Source organism: Notolepis coatsorum, assembly GCF_963971535.1.
Source record: "Notolepis coatsorum genome assembly, chromosome: 1".
Taxonomy (NCBI): Eukaryota; Metazoa; Chordata; class Actinopteri; order Aulopiformes; family Paralepididae; genus Notolepis; species Notolepis coatsorum.
The window spans coordinates 66427996-66450495 of NC_140165.1; the positions used below are offsets into that span (position 1 = coordinate 66427996).

General features: G+C 46.5%; 1 protein-coding gene across 1 annotated transcript in view; it reads left to right on the forward strand.

Moving 5' to 3' along the window:
• The window catches only part of creb3l1 (cAMP responsive element binding protein 3-like 1), a gene marked incomplete at its 3' end in the record, with an annotated part of 136585 nt that overhangs the window by 98664 nt on the left and 15421 nt on the right, over positions 1 to 22500 (forward strand). The window contains exons 6-9 of the mRNA XM_084323932.1: positions 13227 to 13426; positions 13663 to 13809; positions 18573 to 18631; positions 21022 to 21090. Of these exons, the coding sequence (XP_084180058.1) occupies positions 13227 to 13426; positions 13663 to 13809; positions 18573 to 18631; positions 21022 to 21090 (475 nt within the window). The remainder of the gene's footprint in view (positions 1 to 13226; positions 13427 to 13662; positions 13810 to 18572; positions 18632 to 21021; positions 21091 to 22500) is intronic.

Sequence of the window (22500 nt, forward strand, 5' to 3'; positions counted from 1 at the left end):
TTGACCGGAGGTAGGTGGGAGCGGTTCCCTTTGCCGCACGGTATGCTAGGTCGAGGGCCTTGAAGCGGATTCGTGCAGCAATGGGGAGCCAGTGCAGGTCCCTAAGAAGTGGGGTGACATGGGCCGACTTCGGTAGGTTTGAGATCAGGCGGGCCGCTGCGTTCTGAATGAGTTGAAGAGGCTTAGTGGCAGTGGCCGGGAGGCCAGCGAGCAGTGCGTTGCAGTAGTCGAGGCGGGAGATGACTGTTGATTGGACGAGGAGTTGGGTGGCTTCTTTTGTCAGGAAGGGGCGGATCCTTCTGACGTTGCTCAGGAGGAATCGGCAGGTTCTGGTCATCGCTGCGATGTGAGCAGAGAAGTTCAACTGGTCGTCGAGGACAACACCAAGGTTCTTGGTGGTCGGGGACGCAGTCACAGCTGCATTCTCGACTGTGATTGAAAGGTCGGTTAGGGGGGAGGATTTGGCCGGCAGGTGGAGCAATTCTGTTTTGCTTAGGTTCAGTTTGAGGTGGTTGGTCGTCATCCAGGCGGAGATGTCGGACAGACAGGCCGAGATCCGCTCAGAGACGTGGATATCTGAGGGAGGGAAGGAGAGGAAGAGTTGAGTATCGTCGGCATAACAATGGTAGGAGAAGCCATGAGACGTGATAATGTTACCCAGTGATTTAGTGTAGAGGGAGAAGAGAAGGGGTCCTAAAACCGAGCCCTGGGGGACACCCGTCCACAGGGGGCGGGTGGCCGACAGGGTCCCTCTCCATGAGACTTGGTAGGAGCGGTCATTGAGGTATGATGACAGCCATGTCAGCGCAGAGCCAGCCACTCCCATTCCTGCGAGGGCCGCAAGGAGGATCTGGTGGTTGACTGTGTCGAAGGCTGCAGATAGATCTAGGAGAATCAGGACAGAGGAGAGGCCTTTCGCTTTTGCTAAGTGAAGTGCCTCTGTGACCGCAATGAGGGCTGGCTCTGTGGAGTGACCAGTCCTGAAGCCTGACTGATTAGGGTCTAGGAGGTCATTCTGTAAGAGATAAGCAGTAAGTTGGTTGGATACAGCACAGCACGTTCAAGTGTTTTAGAAAGGAAGGAGAGAAGAGAGACAGGACGGTAGTTGCCTATGACGGTAGGGTTCAGGGTTGGTTTTTTTATGAGCGGTGTAACTGAGGGGTACAATTCCCTGACTGTATTACTAGATATGATACTTACTACCACTACCTTTGTACTTAATATTCGGCCACCCAGTACACGGCATAAATATATTATCATAAACACTCTCACGTAGATGAAACGGATCCAACACAAATGTACGAAGTCGAAGTATGCGTTTATTACTACACAGCAATGGTGTGTAGAGCAAGCACTTAATCACTTAATTACATTTATGAATTGAAATAGTATGCACTTTTATGGCAAAGAGTATTCGTCGGTATATCAATAGAGAATGTCCAATCTCTGATGGCGCAGGTGGTAAATATACGACCTGGAATAGTTAAGGAATAACAGCAATGATACTTTAATGATTATATACTAGATACACTAAGGGGGGGTTAATCCGGTCGCTTGTAAGCCGACAGGAGTAGGAGGGGGGGGGGGGTAGAATCCGGCTGCCTCGTCCGGCCAAGGGTATCCCAGGTGAACCCACTGTAGTGCCGTTCAATGCGCCGGCGATCCTTGGACCACAGATGAAAGCAGGTGGACTCTTTGTGGGCCGGCTCTCTCCGGTCCACGGGGGAGAGACGTGAAGCGACCTCGTCTTGCAGAGCGTCTCCTCACCTTGCGTCCTCTCCAGGGGGGGGGGGTTCCAACACACGGCAGTGTCGGGGGTCTTTATCCATGGAATAATCAAAGTATACAAAGCATAATCCGTGCCTGGGAAGGCGGGCTGTCGTCGGTAGAATAATCCGGTATACAGGTCCACTCGCTCGTCGGCTCTGGGGCTCCTCGGGTGCAGCTTCACATGGGGTCAACCACCCTGGGTAAGCAGCCAGTTCTCTGCCCGAAACGATGGGGTACTGACTACGGTAGTATTCTCACCGCACGAAGCACTATATATTAACAGACTATTATTAGCTTAATAGACTACGTCCAACTCGACGATATAGTGCCAAATATGACTATTCAAATATTAATATACACGATGTCTCAATACCGATGGTAGGCGAACTTGGCCTTACTCCCACACGTGGCGTCGCGGGGAGGCTTTACGTCTGTGACTCTATTGGAGGGTAAGCAACTGGACTGAAAAGAAAGTCCTACTTTAGTAGCGCAGTATATATACGCACTATGAACAAATAGTCCCATTAGTGGTGCGGTAGCCAGATTCCTACGCGGAACTAGGACTTGTTCGTACATGTGGAGCGGTACGTTTGAACTGGGTCTGAGGGGTATGGCAGCCTGGCACCAAGGTCTCGACCAATAGTAGAATGGAGACTATTATGGGATGTTCAGTAGGCTAGAATGGATATTCAATGCATATTGTACAAGGAATATACAAGGGATATCAGGGAATATTAGAGAATATACAAATACAATTAAATATATATATATAAATAAATATATATATTCGGTTTAATCTGGCCCTTCACAACAGCCACCCCCTGATTGGTCCCAGACCTAATCAGTTAAACAGAGACAGATTAATCGCGTTGTCTATTTACACATAAGGGTTTGCTGTAGGGGTCAGTCAACTTCACAAAGTCATAGGGTTGTAGGGTCATGGTCATCATCGATTGTGTCTGGGAGTCGAGGCAGTTCTATGAGCCTCGCCACGGGACGGGTGTAAGTGCGACCCTGGACGAGCACTTCAGCTGCTCGGACCTTGCCGTCGGCACCGGTGATCACTTTGCTTACGCGGCCGGCCGGCCACATAGCTCTGGGCAGTGATTGATCAATAATCATGACGACTGTTCCTTCTGTCAAATTGTCTCTCTCCTTTACCCACTTCTGGCGGGTCTGTAGAGACGGTAGGTAGTGCAGTAGGAAACTGTTCCAAAACTTGTCGGCTAATACTTGGCTGTACCTCCACATTCGTCGGCCGTTCGCTTCTTCAGGCCGGTACATTGTCTGGGGTAATGCAGGATCTAGCCGCCCCATCAGGAGTGTGTTGGGGGTAACTGGGTCGATATCCGCCACATCACTGGAGACATATCCGAGGGGCTTCGAGTTAAGTACTCCCTCAATCTCCGTGAGGACTGTCATTAGGACTTCTTCCGCCACAGTCTGGGCCCCAAGTACTGCGTACAGGGCTGTCTTTATGGAGCGCACTTCTCGTTCCCAAGTGCCACCGAAGTGGGGTGCGTTTGGGGGGTTGAATTGGAAATCAACCTGTGCTGGAGCGAGGTGGGTCTTAAGTTCTGGGCCCATAGCTTGGAAGCTCTCTCTCAGCTCTCTTTCGCCGCCTTTGAAGTTTGTCCCATGATCGGACAATAGGGTAGACGGTCTTCCTTTCCGTGATGTGAATCTTCGGAAGGCCATAAGGAATGAGTCTGTGCTCATGGTCGGGAGAAGCTCGATGTGTATCGCTCTGGTGGTCATGCATTTGAATACAATACCCCACCGCTTCTCGGTTCCTCTTCCTTTCTTTATGTGCAGCGGGCCAAAGCAGTCCATACCCGTTGAGTGGAATGGCTTGTCACCGATTCGGAGGCGACATGGAGGAAGGTCAGCCATCCTTGGTATGCTGGGCTGCGCGCGCCACTTGCGGCAGTCTAGACATGTTCGCTGGAAGCGTCGTACCGCCTCTCTTCCTTGTAGGATCCAGTAACGACGTCTGATTTCCGCGAAGACTCTTTCTGCTCCTGCGTGATGTACATCCTCATCGTATTTCTTTATAATCAGCTCTGTGACCTTGTGTCGGCTGTTCAATACGATCGGGTATTTAATGTCATCCGGTAGATTGGGGGCTCTGCGTAGGCGACCACCCACTCTGATGAGGGTATGAGCGTCGCTCTCTGGGGCCAGATGAATTAATCTGCTGTCGGATGGGACGGGCTTTCCTCCCTGTAGACAGGCCAATTCATCGGGAAACGAGTCTCTCTGGGCTCGCTGCAGTAGAAGCAATTCTGCTTCCTCGTAGTTAGCTGCTGACATATCAGCGGGGGACTTGCACTCCGGGTGGTACCGCAGGAATGTTCTTTGTTGTGCACTCTCTATGGACGTGCAATCGTCTATGTTAGGGTCGGTGGAGGCTACGGTGCTCAATCCACAGAACACAGACTTCTTATTTTCCACCTCCTCTGGACTTGCTTCCCTCGAGATAGGCATGGGCCACTGTCCTTCCGGGAGTCTTAGGAATGCGGGGCCGTCACTGTAGACATTGCGACGGGTGAGGTCATCCAGGGGCATCCCCCGGGTGATGACGTCAGCTGGGTTCTGTTTTGTATCAACGTAGCGCCACTCTGTTTCTCCGGTTAACTCTTCGGTTAAGTCTTGAATCTCGGTGACTCTGACTCCCACGAAGACTTTGTACTTGCATGAGTCCGATTTGATCCAGGCGAGTACCGTCGTGGAATCTGACCACAGGATTATTCTAGACACCGGTATGGTGAGCTCACGTTGGATGAGCGTGGCTAGGTGCGCTCCGGCTGGGGCTGCGCAGAGCTCTAGACGTGGGATAGATTGTTGCTTGCGTGGGGCTATTCTCGAGCGGGCGAGGACAAATGCTGTGTAGATCTCTCCCCCCTGGTCTTGGGCCCGCAAGTAGGCTACTGATCCGTATGCGACCTCTGAGGCGTCACTGAAGACGTGTAAGTCCATTTTACATGTCTCTGGCCTCACCGTGGGTGGGAAGTAGCTTCGGCGCATATTAACGCCTGGGAGTGAGTGGAGCTCCATCTCCCACTCTCTCCAGGTGGATGCAAGGTGTGCGGGAATGGGGTCGTCCCAGCCCTGGTCCTTGTCCCACAATGCTCGTACAATCATTTTTGCCCTGGTGGTGTACGGTAGAATACATCCTAGCGGGTCATATTGTCGGGCGAGTGTTGTGTACACACTCCGTCTGGTGGTCGGCGCCGCCGCCGGCCTTCCCTGCTCCGTAGTCAGGGGCTTGTGTCTGTAGTGAAGCGAATCTGTTTTGAATCGCCACACCAATCCCAGGGTCATCTCCTGGGCTTCTCCCGGGATTGTAGCCATCCAGGTCTCGCTGCTGGCTGCCTTGTCCTCGGAGGAGAGGCTGCGCAGTACTTGCGGATCGCTGCTGGCCCACTGCCTGAGATCAAAGCCGCCTTTGATCAATGAGGCGCAGAGTTTAATCAGGAGAGCCTCGGCTTCTTCTTGGGTTGAAAGGCTTTGTAGACAGTTGTCTACGTAGAAGCTGTTCTTTACGCTGTGTCGGACCTCTTCGTCCGCTGCTGGGTCCTCTGCTACATGTTTCTGTAGTGCAAATGTAGCACAGCAGGGGCTGCACGTCGTTCCGAAGGGGAGGACTTCCCATTGGTAGATGGCTGGGTGCTCATCTCCTGGCTTCTCTCTCCATAGGAACCGTAACAGGGGCTTGTCCGCCTCTACTAATCTCACCTGCAGGAACATTCCTTTAATGTCCCCGCTGATGGCCACCCTTTCCTGGCGGAAGCGGAGTAGAACGCCGAGTAGGGAGGGGCCGAGTGTGGGAGCGGGCAGTAACTCTTTATTTAGATTTTGGGATCCGATCTGGTAGCTGCAGTTAAATACTATGCAGTCTTTACCGTTGTGATGGACCTTGTGGTGGGGCACGTACCACGATTCAGTGGTCTGGTCAGCCTCTTTAATGTCCATCTTTGTGACGTGTCCCGCTGTGATGAGCTTCTCAATCTCAGCGCGGTATACACTCTCTTGGGCGGGGTTCTTGGCTAAGCGCCGCTCCGTGTTCAGCAGGTACCGTTCTGTGGCGTCTGTCTTGGCGTGGAAAGTAGGCATTCCTTCTCGCCGCAGGAGTGGCGTGGCGTATCTCAACACGCCGTTGACCGGGACTCTCTTGGTCCCTGTCTCGAGGAGGTGAATGGCATAAATGTCATCTTTAGAGCGAATGTCTTTCTTTCCGTTCTTAAAGGGCATTTGTTCCAAGGTCCATAGCCGTTCTACGTGTTGCAGGAGTGCGGTTTCTCCCTCTGTGACTCGGGAGTGGAGACATCTAGTGGCTGTACTTCGGTTGAGAGATTTGGCGAGCGGGCCTTGGAGAGTCCATCCCAAACGGGTCTCGACTGCTGCAGGACAGCCTCGGGGTCCGGTATGAACCCGGTCTATCGGGACAATGAGGTCTGCATGGTCGGAGCCTATCAACAGGGTCGGCATAGCATTGTCTATGAGCGGGATCGGTAACTTGCGCAGATGTACATATTTCTCCATCAGCTTGGCGACGGGGTATGTGTACCGCGACAGTCCTATTTCTTGGCTGGTGAAAGCGCCTGTAATCTGGTACCGTCGCTCAGGCTGGCCGCTTGCTGCGATAGAGAATGAGACATTCTCGCCCTTTATCGTCTTCAAATCTCGTCTTATTGTCCGAATTGTCATTTGGGTTTCGCTTCCCCGCAGCCCTAGCTGGGCCGCAGCGGAGGCGAGCAGCAGGGTCTTCTCTGACCCGTCATCGAGGACGGCGTAAGTGTCCAGGACTTTATTCTGGTAGCTTAGTGTCACACGCACTACTTTTAGGAGTACTCGGGCTCCACTGCTGCTGGCGGGATCGATGTACATGACGCTCGCTTTGCGGCTGGATGGTGCAGGTGAAGGGCGCCGTCTGTTACTGTCGTGAAGTATGTCCAGATGGGCTCCATCGCACTTGGTGCACCTTTTCTTTAAGCGGCATTTGGCTGCCATGTGTGAGCGCGCACAGCGAAAACAGCGCTTGTTGGACTTTATCCATTGACCTGCTTCCTCCGCGTTCAGCTTGGGGAAGGAGTCACATTGCGCTAGCCAGTGTTCTTTCTCACAGTAGGGGCACACTATCTTCCACTTCTCCGTTCTGGAGGGGGTACTGTGGCTCCTGCTGCTCGGTACTGACTCCGATTGGTGCATCACAGTCACCGATCTTCTTCCATCATTTAGTCGTCTGGTTCCTTCTCTGGAGCCAGGGGTGCTCCGTCCGAATGTATCTAGCCGTAGGCTGCTGACTTCTCTCGCCAGGAAGTCTGCTAGATCGAGGAGGTTCGGTTCGGGGCCATTCGGGTCTCTGTGGTCCCTCTGCCGCCTAAAGCGCTCCTGACGAGCGGGCGGCAGCTTCTCCAGAATCCTTTCCACATTTGAGTTGGCGTAAAGTTCATGCCTCCCCTTCTCTCTTTGCGCTCCCAACATCCCTACCAGGGACTGCACTCTGATGGACAGGTCGTCCAGTGCTCGATTTTGTCTATTGCTGGGGGTAAGCGGTCGATGTGTCGGATCTCCTGGATCACGTAATCCCATATGCGCCCATACCTCTGGTCCAATGCTACCAGCGCTGATGTGTATGGGGTGGTGGAAGTCGCGTAGGCGAGCGCTATATTATGTGCGCGGGGTACCTTTAAGTGCTTCAGTAGGATGGCGTATTTGTGGCGTTCATCCAATACATCCACCAACATGGTCTCCAGACACATGCGGAGTTCTGTATACTGGGCCCGGTTCTCTTGGGTGAAGTCGGGTACCATAGGCGTGCCAATGTATGACGCTGACTGTGGATACATCGGCGAGCGTTGGGGGAGAGGCCTCCTAGGCGAGTCTCCTCCCGCTCCTTGGTATGGGCTGGTACCGGCAGTGTACCATGGCCCGCTTGTCCAGGTGCTGTTCCTCGGTGCGGGTCGTGCGTCGTGCTCACCCGTGTATAGAGTCGGGGGTCTGTAGCGCAGCTCCGCGGGGGTATAGCCTGGGCTGTACCGGACCTCCTGGTCCGGTAGAGTACTGTGCTGTCTTCGGGCGTGGTTCTCCTCCTCTTCCTCTTCGTCTTCAGTTAGGTCATCCAGTGCTTGTAGTCTCTGGTTTAGCCTCTCCACAGGATATGCTGCTCCTTCCCGGTTGCTAGGTCTCGCTTGGACCGGTGGGGGGAGGTGGTCTGTGGGGGGTATAGACCTCGTCTGTTGGTCAAGTTCAGGGTTGTTTACTCGGCTAGGGGATGCCGCCCTGGAGGTGTGTCTAGACGAGTTCCTGGAGCCTCTGGCGGAGGGAGAGGGTGTTGTCCGTTTGATCAGCTGTTCTATTAGTTGCGACTGCTGTCTGTCGCGCGCTGCGTCCCGTTGAGCACCGGCTCGTTCTCGGGCCACATTCTCTTCCATCTGAATGCGTCTTATTTCTAGACGTATCTGCTCGTGTTCGCTTCGCTGCTGGATCTGCAGTCGGTCGCGTTCAGCAGCGGCGTTCAGGCTGATGAGGAAGGCCTGCTGTAGGGTCCTCTCTGCCTTGCTGGGAGAAGGCGGTTGTATAGGGGAGCCTTCCCTCGGGGTACTCCTTGCGGAGCCTTGGAGCTCTATCTCCACGGTGCTCTCCCCGTCTTCTTCCGTGCCGAGTTCTCTCTCGGTAGCGTTGTATTCCTCCCGGGACTCGTCGGGGACTACTTCTTCAGTACTGGCGGGGTGTGAAGTCATGTCTGGTTCCCACTGGTCCCCACCGTGAACTTGGTCAGTTACATTAGAGCCCGTAGGGGCCTCTATGGTCGGGGTAGTCTGGGCGTTGGGGTTAGACATACTTTTACTTTCTAGTTTTACCGCGTTTACTGTTAGTAGAAGACTAGGTTGTTGACTGACAGCGTAAGCCTCTAAGTACTGAGGGAGCCGTCGTTCGCGCTGCGGGCGTTGGTTAGGAGGATCGTTTCGTGGAGTGTTCATCATAGGCCATTTCAATATTAATAACACTATATTAATATTACACTGATTACCATCCGGCTCGAAGGACCAATTGTAACTGAGGGGTACAATTCCCTGACTGTATTACTAGATATGATACTTACTACCACTACCTTTGTACTTAATATTCGGCCACCCAGTACACGGCATAAATATATTATCATAAACACTCTCACGTAGATGAAACGGATCCAACACAAATGTACGAAGTCGAAGTATGCGTTTATTACTACACAGCAATGGTGTGTAGAGCAAGCACTTAATCACTTAATTACATTTATGAATTGAAATAGTATGCACTTTTATGGCAAAGAGTATTCGTCGGTATATCAATAGAGAATGTCCAATCTCTGATGGCGCAGGTGGTAAATATACGACCTGGAATAGTTAAGGAATAACAGCAATGATACTTTAATGATTATATACTAGATACACTAAGGGGGGGTTAATCCGGTCGCTTGTAAGCCGACAGGAGTAGGAGGGGGGGGGGGGGGGGTAGAATCCGGCTGCCTCGTCCGGCCAAGGGTATCCCAGGTGAACCCACTGTAGTGCCGTTCAATGCGCCGGCGATCCTTGGACCACAGATGAAAGCAGGTGGACTCTTTGTGGGCCGGCTCTCTCCGGTCCACGGGGGAGAGACGTGAAGCGACCTCGTCTTGCAGAGCGTCTCCTCACCTTGCGTCCTCTCCAGGGGGGGGGGGTTCCAACACACGGCAGTGTCGGGGGTCTTTATCCATGGAATAATCAAAGTATACAAAGCATAATCCGTGCCTGGGAAGGCGGGCTGTCGTCGGTAGAATAATCCGGTATACAGGTCCACTCGCTCGTCGGCTCTGGGGCTCCTCGGGTGCAGCTTCACATGGGGTCAACCACCCTGGGTAAGCAGCCAGTTCTCTGCCCGAAACGATGGGGTACTGACTACGGTAGTATTCTCACCGCACGAAGCACTATATATTAACAGACTATTATTAGCTTAATAGACTACGTCCAACTCGACGATATAGTGCCAAATATGACTATTCAAATATTAATATACACGATGTCTCAATACCGATGGTAGGCGAACTTGGCCTTACTCCCACACGTGGCGTCGCGGGGAGGCTTTACGTCTGTGACTCTATTGGAGGGTAAGAAACTGGACTGAAAAGAAAGTCCTACTTTAGTAGCGCAGTATATATACGCACTATGAACAAATAGTCCCATTAGTGGTGCGGTAGCCAGATTCCTACGCGGAACTAGGACTTGTTCGTACATGTGGAGCGGTACGTTTGAACTGGGTCTGAGGGGTATGGCAGCCTGGCACCAAGGTCTCGACCAATAGTAGAATGGAGACTATTATGGGATGTTCAGTAGGCTAGAATGGATATTCAATGCATATTGTACAAGGAATATACAAGGGATATCAGGGAATATTAGAGAATATACAAATACAATTAAATATATATATATAAATAAATATATATATTCGGTTTAATCTGGCCCTTCACAACAAGCGGCGTGACTCTGGCTTGTTTTAGGGAGGTGGGGACCACCCCCGAGTTGAGTGAGGAGTTGATGGTTGCAGTTAGGAATGGGAGGATGTCTGGTGCTATGGTCTGGAGGAGTGGGGAGGGTAGCTGGTCCAGCTGGCAAGTAGTCGGACGGTTCGACGTTACCAGTGTCAGGGTCTCTGCTTCTGTAATGGGAGAGAAAGATGACAGAGTGAAGGATGAGGTTCTCGATTCAGCATTTGGAATGGGTGGGGGTTGGGAGAAGGAGCTGCGGATGTTCTCCACTTTTTCCTCAAAGAAGATCGCAATGTCTTCGGCAGAGAAAGATGAGTGAGGGGGGGTGGGGGGGGAGTGAGGAGGGAGGACATGGTAGCATGCAGTTTGCGAAGATTCTTGGCAGAGGCCTCGATCCTATGTTGGAAGAAAGAAGCTTTGGCATTAGTGATGGTTTTGGAGAATGTTAACAAGAGGTTGTGATATGTGTCGATGTCAGCAGTGAGGCGTGACTTTCTATACTTCCTTTCAGCTTCTCTCAGGACCTGTCTTTGTTCCCCGGGTTCTATGTTCCCCGCTTTGATTGATTAATAGATTGAACATTTTATAAATTTTTATTATTTTATTAATTATTAACACTTTGAGTGCCACGCCGGGTTTTCCTTTTTACCCCCTTGATGGTCCACTTCAATGTTAACGTTAATATCGCCTAATCTATGTTTTAAATTATGGCTATGTGTCTAATCTGCACGTCGCTTATCAAAGAATACTTTTCCAGTCAGTGCTGTCAAGGCAGATTGGTTTTTTATCGCTTCATTTCCGTTTCAGAGCATTTAGAAAAGCACCCGTTTTGAGGTAAAAAACAGTTCATTCTGGACCATTCTATGATAATCGTCTTTTACTGGAATATTCCAGAATGTTGATATTCGTCGGCCTATTTATGAATCGTTTTCAAATAAACGCTAGATGATCAATATTATACGTGCGCGCAAGCACATTCGCGCCGTGCACGGATAATTGCCGTGTTCATTTCCTCTTGGACTTTTACAGTGAAACCGAAAGAGCCCATTTCACAAAACAGCCTATATCTTCATCAAAATTAGTCTGATTATCCTAACACTGATAACATAGATTCCTTACCTGACATCAGATGGTATCCAACTGGTATATTCCAATTCCTGATCACCATTCGAAAAAATCGATAAGTGTATGGATCCAACGTGATACAGTAGTACACATGATTCCGCGGGGCTGAGAGGCTCCAGAATGAACTGTGGTAACCCCGGCTGGATCAGTGGACTGGAAAATGTGGAGTACCGGATTTTTTCCCACATCCATTTTCATTGAGTCCATTCCAAAATCCCTTATGTCATCTGGGAGACGATAGGGGGCGCTTTTTTCCACATATGATCGCCGGCGGCGCTCGGTTATACTCGGGTAGGCTCGCGTGATGCAATATGATTTCAGATCGCTAAAAAAAATAAAAATAAAGAATTCTGAGAAATCTCGTGAGTGGCTTTCAACATAACTATCGGAAAGTGAAAGTGTTAATGTCCGCCTTGTTTCGAATGGTTAAGCTTAGGCCCTCTTTCGAACTGGTTAAGGTTAGAGTTTGGAATCAGGGCTGGTGGTCTAAAATTTTCAATCAATCAATCAAAGCGGGGAACATAGAACCCGGGGAACATAGACATGCTCCCGAATAGACCATCGCAACACTTCCGGGATTCTGAAACCATGGGAGAGAGAGCGGGGGGAGAAAATGAATGAATTTGGATGAGAGCCTTGACATTAAGTGAAAGTCACTTTTCCGCACCTACTCCTGAACTACGCATGCGCAGATTGCCCACAGAGTCTAGGTTCATCAATCTGTGCATGCGTAGTTCGGGAGTAGGTGCGAAAAAGCGACTATTATAGCTCGGCCGAGAAAGTGCCGATCGACTTGTGATTGGTCGCGCCATGTTCAGGAGACTCTGGCGTATAAAAGTCTATTGGATCATGTCTCCAGCACCCCCACAGCCGTAGCTACAACCACTTAATGTCAAGGCTCTCATCCACATTCATTCATTTTCTCCCCCGCTCTCTCCTCCATGAGCTCAATCTAACGCAGAAGTGCAGTGGTCTATAGCTCCATGACCAGAATGCACTCTCTGAGCTACCATGACGAGGCCACTGCCTATCAGCCTTGATGCTGCTTTTACTCTGCCATGATAATGTTCTACATTTAGTATCTGTCACACCATAGCTCAGGCACCCATGTCAGACAGCAGCAGATATCACAACTGGTTTGGATTAGCTAGTAATTAGTCAATAAAGAAGGTGTCATGTTGGGGGAGGCATGATCGGCTGCTTGCGTGGCTTTTTTGGTTAATGTTAATGTTAACGCTACCCATCCCCCACTGGCTGGCAGACTTGTTTTCAGACATGGAGTGATACTGAACTGATACTGAAGTGATACTATTTTTTTTTTTTATATTTATTTAACCTTTATTTACCCAAGGTAGGTTCGCTGAGCACGTATGCTCTTTTTCAGCTACGCCCTGCTTCACACTCACACAGTTCCTTCACACCTGGGAGCTGTCCAGTACAACCACAGTCTGACACCGTTGGCCACTGAGCAACTCCACTGGAGCAGTTGGGGGTTTAATGCCTTGCTCAAGGGCACTCCAGCGGTTGGTGTTAAGGGTATGGGAGAGAGTTATTCATTCACTTCCCCAGCCCAGATTTTTTCTGCCAGTCCGGGGGATCGAACCGGTGACCTTCCGGTCACAAACCTGCTTCTCTAACCTTTAGGCCACCGCTACTGATACTGAAGTGATACTGAAGTGATACTGAACAGTGCAAAGGAATTAGATGTCACAGCCATGGCCTACAGTTATTATACCACAGCTATGAAAAAATCAGATTGCTTGATTTGAGCTACCTGTTTTATAATAGACGCTATCTGACTGTCTCTCCTCTCCTCTTCTAGATGAAGGTCTCCTACTCCCTCCCACTCCTCCCAGTAGTAACCACAGCAGCGATAGTGACGGCTCCCTCCCCCCGTCCTCCCCCCACCTCCTCCTCTCCCCCGCCTCCCCCCAGCAGCAGCAGAGACTGGGAGGCCGTGCTTCCTCCTCTTCATCCTCCTCATCGGCCATCTCTTCCTCTCCTCTTCTCACTGCACCACACGTAAGCAGCTCTTCTCCTTTGCTCCTCCGCTCTCCTCCCCTCCTCTCCATTCTACTGCTCTCCTCTCTTCTCCTTTCCTCTCCTCTCCTCTCATCCCCTCTCCTCTCTTTTCCTCCCCTCCTTTCTCGTCTCCCCTCCTCTCCTCCTCCTTCTCTCTCATCTGGTATCAATATTACTACTATTAATATGATGATGATGATGATGATTATTACTATCATTATTATTATTACTATTAGAAGCTCCAGGGGTCCGGTCCACTCCTGCTGACAGAGGAAGAGAAGAGGACTCTAGTAGCTGAAGGTTACCCAGTCCCTCATAAACTCCCTCTGACCAAGACAGAAGAGAAAGCTCTGAAACGAGTCCGCCGCAAGATCAAGAACAAGGTAACGAAAACAACAGCTGCTCCCTGGTTGAAACGAACACGATAAACAAAAAATACGCTGCTTCCTGCTTGAAACTGACATGATAAACAAAAAATACGCTGATTCCTGCTTGAAACTGACATGATAAACAAGAAATACGCTGCTTCCTGCTTGAAACTGACATGATAAACAAAAAATATGCTGATTCCTGCTTGAAACTGAGGGAACGATAAACCAAAAATATGCTGCTTCCTGCTTGAAACTAACATCATAAACTAAAAATGCACTGCTTCCTGCTTGAAACTAACATGATAAACAAAAGATATGCTGCTTCCTGGTTGAAACTAATATGATGAACAACAGATGTCTCATTGGTAAGCTGCTTCCTGGTTGAAGCTAACATGATAAACAACAGATATCTCGTTGCTAAACTGCTTCCTGGTTGAAGCTAACATGATAAACAACAGATGTCTCATTGCTAAACTGCTTCCTGGTTGAAGCTAACATGATAAACAACAGATGTCTCGTTGCTAAACTGCTTCCTGGTTGAAGCTAACATGATAAACAACAGATGTCTCATTGCTATGCTGCTTCCTGGTGAAACTTGCTAAACTGCTTCCTGGTTGAAGCTAACATGATAAACAACAGATGTCTCGTTGGCGTGATTACCAAAGGTAGCCGCATTTCTGGCAGACGCTCTCTGATTGGCCGACGCCAGTTTCTACACTGGTTAAGCTTAGGCACTCTTCGAAGTTGGTTAAGGTTAGAGTTTGTCTTAGAGCGTGACGGCAAGTTCTTTCGACGGTTAAGCTTAGGCACTCTTTCGAATTTGATTAAGGTTAGAGTTTGTCTTAGAGCATGGCGATAGAACGGCAGGTAGTTTGCAGGCTGTTTGACGTGGAAATGGGCAAAGACACAGCTCGTCACGCTATTGGGCGCACATGTCACATGACCAGAAACGTCTGCCAGAAATGCGGCTACCTTTGGTATGGACGCGTCTCGTTGCTATGCTGCTTCCTGGTTGAAGCCAAGGAAACTATAAAAGAAGGAAGGGTCATCACATCAGAACACCAGCATTCTATGCTCTGCTTGCAGTGCCAGACTTTGGTGCCAGATCCATTGAAGCCTATGGGAGATGCATGGAGAAGCAAAATATACAAGCTATTGGAAATATACATCAACCAATATATCAAATGTTAGCTAGTTAACAATTAAACAAATTGCTGATGATTCTAACATCTGAGATACTACCTGTTTAAATGACATAAAACGAGGACGACGGTTGATCCCATTCAACTCAATGTCGGCCAAACTGAACGTTTTCACACTTGGCACCAATGTGCGTTCGTGCTCTACACGGTGACATAATGACCCTTCCGTCTTTTATAGTTTTATTGGTTGAAGCTAACATGATCAACAACAGATGTCTCATTGCTACTCTGCTTCCTGGTTGAAACTAACATCATAAACAACAGATGTCTCGTTGCTAAACTGCTTCCTGGTTGAAGCTAACATGATAAACAACAGATGTCTCATTGCTACGCTGCTTCCTTTTTGAAGCTAGCATGATAAACTAACAATACAGAAAGTATTGCATTGTGTAACTTGTCTGTCATCGTGTACAATCAGTTTCCACTGTATTGAGGAACACAACTCTCGACTCTCAATACGGAATCTTACATTATAGCTAACTAGACTAGGGTGACCAAACGTCCTCTTTTGCCCGGACATTTCCTCTTTTCACGCCCTGTCCGGGGCGTCCGGGGGGTTTATAAATTCATGGAAATGTCCGGGGTTTCATTGTTTTTCAGTTTCAGTTTCACTGCCCTTTGCGAGCATCTGAAGGCTCGGGACTGCATTTTTCGCCGAACATATAAATTACCGAATTAAAGCGCTATTCGTTGCCGTTCGGTTCTCGAGTTACATGCCGATATGTCAGGCGTGCAACTTTTTACATGGCGCGCCAGATTATCACCCCCGACTCCCGGCGAAGCATGCAGCTGCAGAGCCAGCGGCGCTCTCAGAGCCGTGCTCTGACGGCCGCGCTGTGAGGGCCGCTCAGCAGCGCCACCCACCCAATGGCTGAATTGCCAATGGCTGAATTGGAGTATTGCACTGTGCGGGCACAGCTGCGAGATCCGCGCGGGGCCAGACTCGAGGGAGTAAATTAACTATACTTTTGCTCACACAATATCTGAATGAATGCGTTTATTTATTTCGAACATAAATTGAAAATAAATAATATTAAAAAACAAGTAATAAACAGATTAAAAAACAAACAAGCAGGAGTATAGAATGAAGTGTAAATGTATGTATTCCTACCCCCTTGATTGATTGATTGATTGAAAACTTTATTAACAGATTGCAGAATGGGTACAATACAGTACGGCTCAATACACACAATTGTTAAAGGGATGCAGACCAGAGAAAGACTTTCATCTTGTTTACATCAGGGTCCCCCATTTTCAATTCATCATAACATATGACATAGTAGAGTAGAGTAGTGGAAAAGGGGTAGGATTAAATAAGTGTATACTTCTTCCTACTCCTTTTCGAACATGTATACTAAGTTGTGTTTTGCTTTTGTTATTGTTTGTTTGTATTCATTGCATGTTCGAAATAAAGATTTCAAATAAAAAAAATCAAATCATACATGACATACAGATAGACAGTATTCAGTATACCTTCACACTCTATTATCTTATGCAACTCATATTCACTCCACAAACTGAAATATACATACATTGTTGAATGAACAGCCTGTTTCTTGAAGTTAGACTCTCCTCTAAATTGTAACCCCCCTCTCTATAACAGCATTTTTGGATGTTACCCGGGAGTGAATTGTTTCGTGCTTTAAACATGATTTGTGCAGTCTTAAATTCAGCCAGGTCCCAGAGTTTCATGGCATGTGATTTAAAAAAGAGTGTGTTTGTGTGTTCCAGATATCCTACCTTATTGATAATCAAATCAAAATCAAATGTATTTGTAAGGCCCGACAACACACGTTAATGTCCCTTCAGGCCCATGTCCCTTCAGGCTATGGATTTGCGGTGTTTTCCAGCTTATACAAAAAATATATATATTATTTTGGAATATTGCAACTATACTACACAAAAACGTGAGTACACAAGTTTTAATTTAATTTTATTTAACCTTTATTTAACCAGGAAGTCCCATTGAGATACAAGATCTCTTTTGCAAGGGAGACCTGGCCAGGATGACAGCAATAACACCCGCAAACATCAGACAGCAATAAAATGTGCGGTACATCACACAAGAACATAATAAAAGTGCATGTACACAATACACAATACATCACACGTAAACATAAAAACACAAAACAGAACAGTCTACATAACAGTAAAAGTGTACGACAGTAAAATACAGGGCAATACAGTAACTCTGCAGTTTTGCAGCTGGGACCCGACTAGAGAAAGCAGTTGTACACAAGTTCAACTCATGTTCAGCCCTATGTTACTCATTAGCACTAAAAGTGATTTTTCTTTATTGTGTACGAAACTTCAGAATGTTATCTTTCAAAAGAGACCAGGCTTATGCATGTGCTATAAGCATAAAGTATAAAGATAAGCTTTGCAAAAAAAGTATGCAGTCCTCAATGCAGTCCTAAAAAAAATTGCCACTTTTCTGGGCGCATGTTATGTGGTTACATTTGGGATATTGCAACCACTGCAGAAAAATGTGAGTACACAAGTTCACGTTCAACTCAAGTTCAGACCTATATGCTACTCTATTTCATTAGCGCTAAAAGTGATTTTCCTTTTTTGCATTAGTAACTTCAGAATGTTATCTTTCAAAAGAGACCAGGCTTATGCATGTGCTATAAGCATAATGTATAAAGATAAGCTTTGCAAAAAAAGTATGCAGTCCTCAAGTTCAAGTATAAAAAAAAATGGCCGCTTTGCTGGGTGCATGTTTCCAAGCATATGTTAAAACAATAAAGGCATCTTTGAGTAAATTTTGAGTAGAGATTCAAGATTCAAGAGGTTTATTCATCACATACAGTACAGTACACAAGACATAGTGAAATGAAGGTGGCCATGCCCGCTTCGATTGTGCAAAGTATCATTAAGTATCTCGAGGCTGGGGCCAGCATGTCCTCTTTTTTGGAAATCAAAATATGGTCACCCTAAACTAGACTAACTGTTAGCTAGTGAACGTCGGCCATCTTGTATGCTAAATTAATGTCATATCAAGCTGACAAACGGATGTGATAGTGTAAATGGTTGTATATTGTCACCTGATATGTACAGTAACAGTACTGTATATTTGCATCATATATGTCATAAATGTAACAGTACTATATACCGGTATGTCATGTATGTCCCTATGCCATAAATGTCATGATGTCATGTATGTTGTGTATGTCATAAATGTCACTATGAATTGAAAATGGGGGACCCTGATGTAAACAAGACAAACGTCTTTCTCTGGTCTGCATCCCCTTAACAATTGTGTGTATTGAGCCATACTGTATTGTACCCATTCTGCAATCTGTTAAATAAAGTTTTCATTCATTCATTCATTCATTCATTCATTCATTCATTCATTCATTCATTCATTCATTCATTCATTCATTCATTCATTCATTCATTCATTCATTCATTCATTCACATAGGCCTACTGTAGGATGACAGTTTCAGCCACTAGGATTAAAGAGGCTCAACAACACAACTATGAACCACGATTACATGATGTTATCAGGATATGATCATGTGAGTAATATTCATGAGATAATATATGATCTTCTTTCTCTTCGGGTTCAGATCTCTGCCCAGGAGAGCAGGAGGAAGAAGAAGGAATATGTAGAATGTCTGGAGAAGAAGTAAGTCTGTCTTTCTGTCTTTCTGTCTGTCTGTCTGTCTGTCTGTCTGTCTGTCTGTCTGTCTGTCTGTCTGTCTGTCTGTCTGTCTGTCTGTCTGTCTGTCTGTCTGTCTGTCTGTCTGTCTGTCTGTCTCTCTGCCGTCTGTCTGTCTGTCTGTCTGTCTGTCTGTCTGTCTGTCTGTCTGTCTGTCTGTCTGTCTGTCTGTCTGTCTGTCTGTCTGTCTGTCTGTCTGTCTGTCTGTCTGTCTGTCTGTCTGTCTGTCTGTCTGTCTGTCTGTCTGAACAAGGGGGTGTTGGTGTTTTTCATTTGAAGGCCAATATGTAGTATAGTATTATATATAATCTATAGTATCTAGATGTACGGTCACAAGCTCTTAACCCTCTAAAGCCTACATAAACAAAGTTTATAATATTTATACATAATATTTTTGCCAATTCTGAGCTTATTCTTTGTGTTATAGCTTTTATGGTTCAGGGGAACCTATCCTTTATTCACGGTGCAATAGTTGTCAAACCACTTCAAACCATATAGCTTCAAAAGTCCTTCACTATGATTGTCATCATCACTGTCCCAGCGTTCTGGCTCAGAGTCCTTTTCATTCATATTATCTGGATCATCCTCAACAGCCTCAACAAGTTCCAACGTTGAACATTATATATTATTTGCCATTTTATTATAAAATCAGGGACAAGCGCCTCTCTCTGTCCTCCGTTAGGCCGTCTGGAGGCCCGATCTGCGGAGTGCACTGGTGTATAGAGACACTATAGGAATTTTCCATTGGTTCTCTCAGCCCGCCCCTCGTGACCATTTCTTGCATTTCCATTGGCTATAGGCTAAAGGATCAGTGACAGATATAGATATAGATAGATACTAGACACAGCGGATTCGATTTGTCTGCATTTGGAAGAGACAATGACCGATCTAGATATTTCAAGATTCTATGCCTTAATTCCGTGCACTGCCAGCCTGCGGGTGATGGAGAAATACATTTAAACGGTTTCCAAAGATATTTAATGTTTTGCAAATCATGTCTAGTGTCACGTGGGTGCGACACTCTGCTTTAGAGGGTTACGAAGTTAAAAGACCAAATGTCCTTGTTGCTTAGAAACTGTCTGCCTGTCTGTATCTGTCTCTCTTTGTCTGCCTGTCTCTTCCAGCAGGATCAATAGATGATCACAGAGACACTGATCAGACAGAGATTAACAGATTACCAAGAAATAGAACAGCAGGATGAAGGCTTCATGAAAGAGATTGATAGGATTAGTAGATGAAGAGATGGAGAGAGGGAGAGAGAGAAAGAGTCTCTGGAGCACCGAGCAGTCAGCAGGTTGATAGTGACATTTAGAGAGCAGGGCGGCTGATTGGCTAATGTTGATAATGGCATTTAGAGAGCAGGGCGGCTGATTGGCTAATGTTGATAATGGCATTTAGAGAGCAGGACGGCTGATTGGCCGATATAATGATTTTTGTTTTGTGCATCTGATCAAATACAACAGTTTAGTAATAACATATGAGACACAACATTGCTAAACATCATTTCACTAATGTTAGTTATATTAGCTAGCTAGCTTAGCTGGTTTGCAGTTGCTAACATATTCACCTAAATAAACATGAAGTTAGCTTAAAGATGCTAGTATGAAGCTAAGCTAGCATGAAGCTAATCTAAGCTAGCATGAAGTGAAGCTAAACTAGCATGAAGTGAAGCTAAACTAGCATGAAGTGAAGCTACGCTAGCATGAAGTGAAGCTATGTTAGCAATAAGTGAAGCTGGCATGAAATGAAGCTAAGCTAGCATGAAGTGAAGCTATGCTGGCATGAAGTGAAGCTAAACTAAGCTAGCATGAATCGAAGTTAAGCTTGCATAAAGGGAATCTAAACTAGCATGAAGTGAAGCTAAGCTAGCATGAAGTGAAGCTAAGCTAGCATGAAGTGAAGCTACGCTAGCATGAAGCGATTCCTTGTGATCTCTAGTTTCATATGGCACCATCATTATCAGGCTAATGAGGTGATCGACTGATACTGATATTTTATCTGCTGGAGACTTTGAAGTGAATGAATGAATGAACGAATGAATGAATGAATGAATGAATGAAAACTTTATTTAACAGATTGCAGAATGGGTACAATACAGTACGGCTCAATACACACAATTGTTAAGGGGATGCAGACCAGAGAAAGACTTTCGTCTTGTTTACATCAGGGTCCCCCATTTTCAATTCATAGTGACTGACGGCCTCGTTCTGTTAGATGGTTCACTTAAAACTGATATGAAGCATTAAACTATGTGTGTATGTGTGTGTGTGTGTGTGTGTGTGTGTGTGTGTGTGTGTGTGTGTGTGTGTGTGTGTGTGTGTGTGTGTGTGTGTGTGTGTGTGTGTGTGTGTGTGCAGGGTAGACAGTTACACATCAGAGAACAGCGACCTGTGGAAGAAAGTCGAAAGCCTGGAGACAACCAACAGGTAACACACACACACACACACACACACACACACACACACACACACACACACACACACACACACACACACACACACACACACACACACACACACGCGCGCGGTGCAGGGGGAAGGCTAAGAGAATCATCAAGGACTCCAGCCACCCGAACAACTGCCTCTTTGAACTGCTGCGGTCAGACAAGCGATACCAGAGTCTTAAGGCGAGCACAGAAAGACTCAGAAGAAGCTTCTATCCCCAGGCCATCAGGCTGCTCAACGAACAATAAACACTATGCAACAACCATCAAATGCACACAGCACACACATCCACACGCACACACTCACTTTAAACAAACAACTCACTGCAGCACCCACTTTACACACTTTAGAACACCTAAACACACTTTACACTTTATATTTATTGGTAAAGGATTTGCACTACAACTCGTACACCTTACTGTAAATTGTACCTAAATTGTACCTCATCCCATTTCTGATCTGCACTATATAGTATTGTATATTAGTACATTGCATAGTATATTGCATATTGTATGGTAACTCAGTTACTTCTATTCTGCATCGAACATTGTACATATGTCTATACTGAACACTGTGACCTCTATTTTTACTTCTATTTTACATGCTATACCATTTTATTTCATACTTATCTTGTCTAGCACAGTCTCTGGAGCGTAACAGTAAGAAGCATTTTGTATAAAAGTATTCTGTACTTCTGTATGACAACTATTAAAGAAACTTGAAACTTGAAACTTGAAACACACATCTCCCTACATTAATATCTCTCTCTGAGACACACATACATGTAGACTTTGATATCTCTCTCTCTGAGACACACATACATGAAGACATTAATATCTCTTTGAGACACACATACATGTAGACATTAATATCTCCCTCTTTGAGACACACATACACAAAGACATTAATATCTCTCTGAGACACACATACATGTATACATTAATATCTCTCTCTAAGACACATACATCTAGACATTAATAGCTCTCTCTGAGACACACACATACATGTAGACATTAATATCTCTATCTGAGACACACATACATGTAGACATTAATATCTCTCTCTGAGACACACATACATGTAGACATTAATATCTCTCTCTAAGACACATACATCTAGACATTAATAGCTCTCTCTGAGACACACACATACATGTAGACATTAATATCTCTATCTGAGACACACATACATGTAGACATTAATATCTCTCTCTGAGACACACATACATGTAGACAATAATATCTCTCTCTGAGACACACATACATGTAGACATTAATATCTCTCTCTGAGACACACATACATGTAGACAATAATATCTCTCTGAGACATACATACATACATGTAGACATTAATATCTCTCTCTGAGACACACATACATGTAGACATTAATAT